The 10,179-nt window shown below is 36.6% G+C and overlaps 1 protein-coding gene and 1 long non-coding RNA gene across 2 annotated transcripts; both read left to right on the forward strand.

Moving 5' to 3' along the window:
• Positions 1 to 574: 574 nt before the first annotated feature.
• Positions 575 to 2,139, forward strand: LOC128513782 (uncharacterized). The gene is made up of 5 exons (XR_008356416.1): positions 575 to 720; positions 1,202 to 1,275; positions 1,439 to 1,541; positions 1,763 to 1,820; positions 2,051 to 2,139. It is a non-coding gene; the product is annotated as an uncharacterized LOC128513782 (long non-coding RNA).
• A 906-nt stretch (positions 2,140 to 3,045) lies between these two features.
• On the forward strand, positions 3,046 to 8,653 carry LOC128513885 (uncharacterized). Its single transcript, XM_053487437.1, has 6 exons — positions 3,046 to 3,281; positions 3,901 to 4,054; positions 5,199 to 5,310; positions 5,903 to 5,993; positions 8,383 to 8,492; positions 8,579 to 8,653. The coding sequence occupies exons 1-6, from the start codon at positions 3,209 to 3,211 to the stop codon at positions 8,651 to 8,653; spliced, it is 615 nt and encodes a 204-aa protein (XP_053343412.1). The 5' UTR covers positions 3,046 to 3,208.
• Positions 8,654 to 10,179: the final 1,526 nt, after the last annotated feature.

Raw genomic sequence — 10,179 nt, forward strand, 5'->3', positions numbered from 1 at the left:
ATGGTTTCATTCATTGTTTTATATATATATATATATATATATATATATATATATATATATATATATATATATATAGTCTATATTTGCGTACTGACTGGGCTCTGAATAAATGAACATCTAAACTGTACTGGCAACAAGAGCCGTTCGAGGCTATCCACTGGTCCATCACACGTCTTCCAACAAGTGATAATAGAACACACTGAGGAATAAAATCTGCCACAAACATCCTGTGTGTGCGGCATTAAATAGGAATAATAACATCGGTTAATTCAGTGCCTCATACAGTATGCCCATATGTAATTGAAGAGTTCATGGTAGCTGCGTTCTATATATTTATTATTATAAGAAATTACTTCAAAATGTTACTAAATAGTCGTTCTCTTTTCTGGCGGCTCCATTCATAAATAATAGCTGTGGAACAAGGCCGCGCAGGATGCTGATTGGTCACGCCGTTTGTGACGTCATTGGTCACGCCACACCCAGGGAAACGGCACAGGTCTCATTTGGACCCGCCCCTTCTACTGATACTGTTACAAGCATCGGAGCTTCCAGTTAAACGTAACAATACTACACTAAGCAGAGTGCACGACTGTTTCCGTGACTACTGAATGAATCAGTGATGAAAAGAAATCATTAACTACACTTCTACCACGAAGGTGTCCTACAGCAGCCGTCACAGACTTATTCTGACAGACTCGTTGTAATTTTATAGCTGTAGTGGTAAGAGAAACTCTGCTAATTATTCGCCTATAACTAAAATGTTTTATTTCCTTCTACACATTGTTTAACCAGGATGTGAAAAATGCTTTTATTGCAAAAATGTTAATATGTTTTATGAGTTCTTAGATCCCTGCCAGGTTAGCACTGTGGCCTCATACCTTCAGGGTCGAGGGTTTGATTCCCACCTCAGCTCTGTGTGTGTGTGTGTGTGTGTGTGTGTGTGGCAGTTGTATGTTCTCTCCTTGCTTGGTGGGATTTCTCCAGGTATTTGTTTCCTCTCACAGTTCAAAATTATGCAGATTAGGTTAATTGGTGTCTCACAGTTCAAAATTATGCAGATTAGGTTAATTGGTGGTCATAAATTGCCCGTGTTTTGTTTTTTTGTCCTGTGATGGATTGGCACCCTGTCCTGTGTAACACTGCCTTTTGCCCAAAGTCCCTGTTTTTGTGGTTTACCCTCCTTTACGTTTGGTTCTTTCAGTCCACTGGCACCAGTGCAAACCAGAGCTACTAACAAGAGAAACATGACAGTGTTTGCTACAGGACTTATGATTGGTAAGATTAGTAAAGTAGTATGAGCACCTCTTTACAGAGGGCATACCTGATTGTTTTTGACTGTATTAATGATTTACTTCTTTTGATTTTTCTGTAGTTAAACCGCACTGCTGGGATGTTGATTTTTAAAACATGTACATTTGCCTGATCTTTGCTTAAATAGGGGATACTGAAGCAGAGGATGCAGTTCAAAAAGAAAAAAGAAAGGCCCGCTATAGACAGGACCTGCTGGAGCAAATAGCGGAAAATGACAGAAAAAGGAAAAAGTGGGTGCATTGAGGGATGTGTAATAGGCCTATATATTTTTTTTCAAACATCTTGTGCATTTGATGCAGCTTAAGGCAAATTACACATATCTTGTCACTTTAAGCAAAAACACATCGATTTGTCTTTTACGTGGTTTAGCTGATAAGTGATTGTGAAATGAAATAGATTGAAAATGTTTGTTGTAACATCTAATATTATTCTTGATCATTGTATTTTGTAGGGAAAAGGAACTCAAATGGAAAGTTGCTGCTACAGGAGCTATTGACCCGGAGAAAGAGGTATTATGTGAAGTAATTCCGTAAAACCTCCAGTGTGGGTAGTTGCTTAAGCATGCGGCCTTGTGCTGGGGGGCCAAGGCCTTTTTATTGTATTTACAACATGTAAAAACATGATCTGCATTTTTTTGGGAATCCAATCCTGTTTTTGTTTACAATAATTCATTAAAAAACATAATACAACATGCTTTTTGTTTTGATTTATGACTGTGTACCTGCCTGATCTCCTACAGCCTGACAGGATTAAGCAGTTTGGTTCTGCAAGAAGGGAGCATGAGGGCAGGAGACAGGATGCACGCCTTACAATAAGCACTGGGGTCAGAACAAGTGGCATTACAACCTTCAGTGAGAACTTTTACAACGGTCTCTCTGGAGCTATTGGAGAAATGGTTCCCCCCAGGTGTGATTTATAAATCCAGGTTTACATTTTCTAGGGTTGTTTTACCTGATCTTAGGTTTAAGAGAAGAGTGTCCGAAGTGTTGTGTTTTAAGATTAATTAAAAGAAGATTTGTTAATCATGAAACATCTTCAGATATTTGTCATTTTGTGTCATCTGTGTAAATTAACATCATTAATGTTTAACATTTTTATGACTATGAGTAGAAGTTAAAAATATCAGCATCAAGACCAGAATTTCAATATTGTATGGACTTTAATTTTCCATCATAATGTTGGAGCAGAGTTTCAGTTGTACATCAGTTCATGCCTTATGACTTCCTGTACATTCTGTGTCCTATAAATTAGAATAATCGCTATTCTTTCTTTAGACCATCATCACACCATGGCATTTCTTCCCCTGAAATTGGAGCGTATCTTTCTGATAGGCATGTTGAAAGCTACAGGGATGCTCTGAAACAACAGGTAAAATATAAAGTACATATGCATGTGATATGTACTTCAGGCTAAGCACTATTAGGTTACCTGTAGTTCTTAAAAAAAAACTGAAGACTTGCTTCTCCACATTAGTCAGCAAATTCAGGTTTATTTTTCTTTCTTTTCTGACTGATCACAGTGGCATTATGAGCAGGAATGTAGTTCATTATAAATCAGTCAGTGTAGTCCTGAATTCCTAAATGGTACCATTGGAGTACTTTGATAACAAGAAAAGAGGAGACAGCCAGTCAGGCTAATGATCAGTGTTTTGATAGGAAGAGATCAGGCAGGAGTGGCGTCAGCATTGTCGTAAGCTAATGGAAAACCCAGAGGCATGCTTAGACTAGTATAATGCCCTACTTAATTCTATCGGGTCAAAATAATAATTTAGAAACACTGAGTTATAATATGTGAAAACTCATATGGTTGTGTCCTGCCACAGATTGAAGAGAGGCAGGAAAGGAGCAAATGGGAGTGGGAGGAGAATGAAAGGCACAAGCCTAAATTTGAGGCAGAGATGAAAGCCTATGAGCCGTGGGAAAGAGGAGGAGCTGGGAGCCGATTTAGGGATGACCGAGGAAACCTCATCAGTAAGTCTTTTTCAATCAGTTTAACTTGGGTGATGAGTCACCTTTATGTAATAAAGCTGTTATGAATGTGCATTACTCGATATTTAATCACAGATACTGACATACGTTTAGGAACAAAACAAGATTTCTTGCAAGGTTCTGTTGTTATGTTTTATGAAACTTTACAGCATTGATGGTGGCCTCATTTACTTTGCATCTAAACTAAAGGGATAGTGCAATCACTTTAATTGTTGATTTTAAGGATGCAAAAATATTGATTATCTTTAAAATTTCACAATTTTTTAGAGTATTGTTTATAAAGTACAATTTTTAATTCGCACTCATACAGTTTATAGACATTACAGCAAGTAGTTGTTGCAGCTAAATTAGTACTTAAAAAAGACCGGGCTTGTCTTTATGGATGCGTTTTATGAGGTTTTTTTTGGTACATTTAGATGTCTGGGGTCTGCTGGTGTAACATACCACTCAGGACAGGAATTATATTAAAAGGCTTTAACATTAACCCAGCTTTAACCTTATACATACACATTATCATGAGAAGGTATGTAGATTTCATTGAGTGTGTGTTTGTGTCTCTTAGATGGACCCTCTGAAGTGTATCAGTCACCTGATTTTCCAGCTAGAACACATTACAGTGCAGTACACTACAGCTCTGTGGCAGAGCAGAAAGAACGAGAGGAGCTCGAGTTCATGAGAAAGGCGGGGCTCCAGCATCAACCTGAGCCTGCGCAAGCTAACCATAGACACAGAAATCTCCACCATAAACCTGATAGGTTTGTTTCAGTAATAAACACATGGTTCTCCAGTTGCATTTGCATATTATTTCTTCAGATCGGGTTTGCAGTTGATGATTTGTGCTGCCATAGATGAGCAACTTCATTAAGCTGATTTGTATTTCTACTGAAAAGGTTTACTCAGGGAACAAGACAAGCCGAGGTTTCTACCATCACCGTAATAAAGAGCACCAACAAAGAGAAAACAGATAGAATCCACTGCCACTGATTGAGGGCGATTACACTACTGTAATTGTATTTTTTAATACAATTAAAAAAGGTTTCTGCAAAAGTGAAATTAAAGTTTCTTTAGTAATTAATGAAGTAGTGCCCAGATTAATCCTCTGTTTTCTCTATTAATCTTTTATTTTGTGTTCACTTGGGAAAATTTTGGGAATGTATACTATGCTAGATTTTACACTTTATTTATACGTGAAAGAGATGGAGTCAGCCAGTGTGTACAGGAATGAATAAGATTTATTAGTGAGCTTGCTGAACAGAAGCATCGATCTGTAGGAAGATGGGAAAAGTGCAGATCAGAGCTTTCTGAGGTGTTTCTTTGAGCCTTTGGCTGTGAGATATTATTATACATATTATGATGCATTTCATAAGCCAACTTACTTCAGTGAGAAATGTACCGGCTTCTTCTTGTGGTTTACCTGCTTTAGCTGGTCTAGCTATTTGCTGTTAAGCTGCTGCTTGTGATTATCTGCACCAACTTAGCAGAGTGTTGTCAAGCAGGATTAAAACATTTATAAGGACAGCAAATAATTAGTTTTGTTTCTGTTTGGCTCATGGGCTGAACGCAGAAAGTGTTATTTTCTCTTACCTAGTGTTAAATATAGGCATGAGTTTACTGTTTGTTTCAAAACCCTGTAGCTTCTCCTTCTTTTGAGCAATCTGTTTTGCTTTGATTGTCATTAATTATAAAATGCGTCCAATTTATTCCATTTTGTATAATTTGTTCATGAACGTTTAATATTTTTTATGACAACCAGTAGAAGTAAAGAATATCGACTTCTGTCCTTACTCTGGTCTCAGCATCAAGTTAAAACAGACTTCCAGTTGTACATCAGTTCATGCCTTATAAATGCCAATATATTCCGTGTTCCATAAATGATAACAATCGCTCTTCTTTCTTTAGGCAATTATCACAGCATGGCATTTATTCCTCTGGAATTGGATCATATCCTTCTGATAGCCACCACTGTCCTAAAGAACATGTTGAAAACTACAGGGATGAACTTAAACAACAGGTAAAATATAAAGTATGTAAGCATCTGAACTCCACTGCAGGTGACCTATAGCTCTGTAAATATTGAAGATATTGGTCAGGAAATTCAGTTTTTTTTTTTCTTTGCGACTGATCACCCTGGCATTATTAGCAGAAATTGAGTTCATTAGTCTTAATCAGTCAGTGTAGTCCTGAAATCCTAAATGGTGAGTATCTTTGGATTACTATGATGAGAGGAGAAGAGAGACAGTCAGTCAGGCTAATGATTACAGTGTTTTGATAGGAAGAAATCAAGCAGAAGTGGCGTCAGCATTGCTGTAAGCTAATGGAAAACCCAGAGGCATACTAACACAATGGCCTACATCATTGTCATAATGTCTAAATATTTAAGAAACATCAAGTTTTATATACAGTATGTAAAAGAAAGGTTTTGTCTGTACATTGGTTGCTACTGTACAACATTTGTTTAGAATTCGATATTTCGATATTCGATCTTTTTTAGATATAACATTTCATCTATTGGATGACCATATCATACATTGTCTTGCGTCAAAATAATGATTTAAAAACATTAAGTTATGATGTGATAAAACTTTATATGGTTGTTTTCTGAGGCTGAACTGGCGGCAGAAATGAAAGCTTATGAACCGAGGGGAGGAGAAGAAACTTGGGCTCCACTTATGGTTGACCAAGGAAACCTCATCAGTAAGTATTTTTCAATCAGTTTAACTGGCCTTATGAGTTTCCTTTATGTTGTAAAGTTGTTACTGTATGGATGTGCAGATCTCGGTTTTCTTTTTTTTTACAATGCAGTACTATATAATATATATATAAGTAATAGATATCACTGACTGGTGCTAGTACCCATCATTAACGGATAAATAGTTTGTAGAAATAGGTAAAAGGTTAAAGCTAAAAATAAGCTGATCAGCTTTTAGATACTCAGCGAAATTATTATTTCAGAATCATGTAACAGACGAGCCATAGCAAAAGGACACTAAGCTCACAGTTCGTCCCACAGTGTCAGAAACTGCTTAAATCTTTTTGAAATATAAAATAACTTGCCAAAGATGAGTGTGTGATTCTAGGCATGAAGTTTATACAGTAAGTTGAAACTGGAAACTTTAAGTTCACTTACTTGTAATAACTTAAATCAGTGGTTCTCAAACATTTTCTGTCATTCCCCACTTGAGAGGGTGGGCGAATTTTCAAGCCCCACTTGTCAACAAAATGATAACGAAAACGGCCAAGTGTACTATTTATTGAAATATCAATTTCTAAACCGATAAGATCAAATAACACCAAGTTCAAAACTAAAATACACGTGCAATTGTTATAACAGGCTTACTTCGTCACTTATCTAGAGCTTTCTTTCAAAAAAAGATGTTGTCGATAAGTGTCTTCCTACTTTGTCTCATGCTGTCTGCTGCCAGCGGTTTAAGACACAAAACACACAGAGGTCTCTCCTCTGCCCTCACCATCCCCACCATGAATTCAAGCGCAACATAGGCTTCATCATGTTTTCCTTTCGGCTGGATCTTTGGTTGATTGGGCTGATAGTGCTGAATCACCTGCTTATTTGTGGTCCATGTAACAAATGTATCCATTGATGTTATTATGCTCACTACATACAGTACGCTACTGTGTTATTGTCTAAAATGCCCCCGACTTAGGCCACGGATTGCCCACCTAAATTCATAGGTTTATGGTTTACAAATTACAAATTATAACAAATGAATTTAATTATAAAGTAAGCAATATAAAAAAAAGGTTGTATAGGGGGCAAAATATATAAATTATATATTTTTTCATATACCACATGTATATTTTTATATTGCTTATTTTATAATAAAAATAATTTCCTGTAATTTTTCACCACAAACAATATTTAGTGTAATTTGTGATAAATAATTTGTTATTTGTACATTGACAAACCCCTGCAAAATAAATGTGCCATAAAATAATCATTCTGGGGGATTTGTATTAATCGTCTCGAAGTGTGTCACGTGCCTAGGGTTAATTATAATAGTAATAATATATTTGATTATAATAAACCTTTGAATGTATGTCCTAATATAATATTTGATAGAGATTATGTAGGGGGGCAATCCGTGGCAGGGGGCACTTTAGCGCATAACACCTGTTTGTGACGGCGGTAAAGTTAGTTTGATATTCGCATCTCCGAATTCAATAGCTGCGTAAATAAACCCGCAAAAAAGATACCCACATATATTTCCTCTCTACATTGTCTTTAAGCTACATCCGCCTTAAATTATACATGTTTAAAAGCATAAACACCATTATTCTCTACGGCGCAACGAATGATTTAGGGATCATCGCAAAATGCCGCACACCAACAAAAAGCGTAGAATGATATTGATCTTCCCTTCTGTTCAGCGCCTGAAGGATTAAAAAGCAACTTTGTTGCCGCACTAGAAACTAGAAATGCCAGACTAGTACTGCCTGATAAAATATTAATGTTTAACAAAAACACAGAAACATCAGCATACACATTGGAATAAATGAAATTACATATATAATACCGAATGTTTCCTTATATATTGTTCCTCTGCAATCAACATGCCGACGTTAAACCGTTATTGTTGCACTATGGTTCCACTTTTTCTCTGATGTTATTTTAATTTACTTGTATTAATAATCCATTTCTTTGTGTGTCATTATTTAGTTTCGAGTGTCTGATAAAGAAAATAAAGATTAAAAAAATCAATAAAGAAAAGCATGAATTAGAATAGGTACTTTCCTATTATTTTCCACTAATTCCCTCCCGTTCATTGCGCCCCACCTGTCATATCTCTATTCCCCACTAGTGGGGCGCGCCCCACACTTTGAGAACCACTGACTTAAATGAACTATGCAAGTTCAATATGAAAGGCGACAGCAACTATTTCTTGGCTTGCATCTGTTTGAGGAAAGGGAAGGATTTTCTTTTTAGCTTAACTATTTCGACTAAATTAGTGAGTGCTTGATTTAAATTTTATCGACTTAATGGTATTTAACAAAAACAAAATCCTTTAATGGATAAATAACTTTGCATCTAATTAAGCATGGATTTCTCACTTCTCACCTTTTGCAGTTTTCTCCTTCACTCAGCCCTTACCACACGCAAAAGCAAAGTTTAGTAAGCTCCAGATGCTTCAGCACCTCCTTGAGCAAGAGAAAGACAGGGAAAGTCTGAAACAGCAGGTACAGAACATTACCCATCACTCATTTATCACATGCTTCTAAACTTGCCTCTAATAGGACTGACATGATACTGTGGGCAAAACCAGATAGAGGAGAAGCAAATGATGACGGCAGAGAGGAGAGAGCGACTGAGACTAGGGATGAAGCGAAAGGTGGAGTGACTGGCTGAAGAGACCGCTCCCATGAAAAGGCAGTTTAAGGAAATGAATAGGCGCAGGGGGATGGAAGACATAAAGGCCTTGATTTATAACTAAATGGTTTCATTAGTTTATTTCAGGCATAAAGTATATTTGCATGTACTGTAGCGGTATTCTACGGCAAAGATCAATTGAATACCTGAATAATCATTTGGTAAATGATTACCAAATATAAAATGACTACCTGGTTATTAACAGGCTCAATTTTACAAGCCACAACACCAAGAACATATCGAAAGTTTTGCCCAAAGGTAATTGTCATGTGTATAATTATTTTTAAAAAATTCAGTAAGATTATCTACCTAGTTGAAAATGTTTGGGTTTATTTTAGCAAAGATTTATAAGCCATTAATTAGAGAAAAAAACTAGAAAATGTGCAGTGTGTTTTTCCATCTGATCTGTCTATTTCCACCCCCCAAGCAGGAGAGATACGGAGAAAGTCTGAAACAGCAGATACAGAATATTTCCCATCACACATTGACCACATGATTCTGAAACTGACTTAGTTGTTTCAGGTTAGTATTTGTCCTCTTTGCAGCAAAAAGCCAGAAACGAGGAGTTGATTTGGGAAGCTGAGAAGCGGCACGGAGAGGCAGAAAAAAAGAGGAAAGAGAAAGAAAAGAAGCCAAACGTAGGGAAATCCTGGCTCAAGAAGGCTTGTCTTATTATTGGCACATTAATTGTTTGGTATTTACTAGAACATTTGTGGTTGTACTAAAGGTACAAGATATTATGTGAACCCAAAGAAATTTAGGACACATTCTCCACATTCAAATTTTAAGGATTTCACCAAAAAACAAATAATTTTCAGTAGAGAAAAAGCAAAAAAGTTTATTGAAAACTAACGTAGACAGTCAAAGTCTTACCAGCCCCTTATTTTAAATGGGATTTGTTTGACCCAATTTTTATTTAATATTCAATACTGTAGATATACGTTAATTTGTTTGGCCTAGTGGTTTGGTAACTCCCAGTTCCATACTTTCCCCCCATCTTATCTCATCTTTTACTAATTATTTATTCGTGTCTGGGTTGCTTTTATTTTTTTTTACCATTTTAGGCTTTTGGAGGGGTCTTAACATGCTCAAAAACCCATGGAAGTTGGCAGACAGGTTGGAATCTGCTGCCATTAGGATGAAAGTCACATGGCACGGGGGCACTTTCACATGAAATATTGCTGCATAGCTCATATACACTTGCACATATGCACGCAAAACTCGATACACATTTAAAGCTCATTAAGCCAAATAACTTTCGCAAGTCATGGGCTCAACTCAAATGAAAATCATTTAATTTGGATCGTTTGCCAAAACGCACCCGATGGATTTTGATATACTCCTCTTAGGGAATTTATACGATCGTCACCAAACCGGGCCTATGTGATCTAATGATATTGAGGATGCAAAATTTTAGAGGGATTTTTAATATCTCAAACGGATCAGCTGTGACGATGCCTTAGCTAAAAAATGGTTAATAACTTTCTGTGTGAATTA

The sequence above is a fragment of the Clarias gariepinus genome, chromosome 26, assembly GCF_024256425.1.
Source record: "Clarias gariepinus isolate MV-2021 ecotype Netherlands chromosome 26, CGAR_prim_01v2, whole genome shotgun sequence".
In the NCBI taxonomy this organism is placed as follows: domain Eukaryota; kingdom Metazoa; phylum Chordata; class Actinopteri; order Siluriformes; family Clariidae; genus Clarias; species Clarias gariepinus.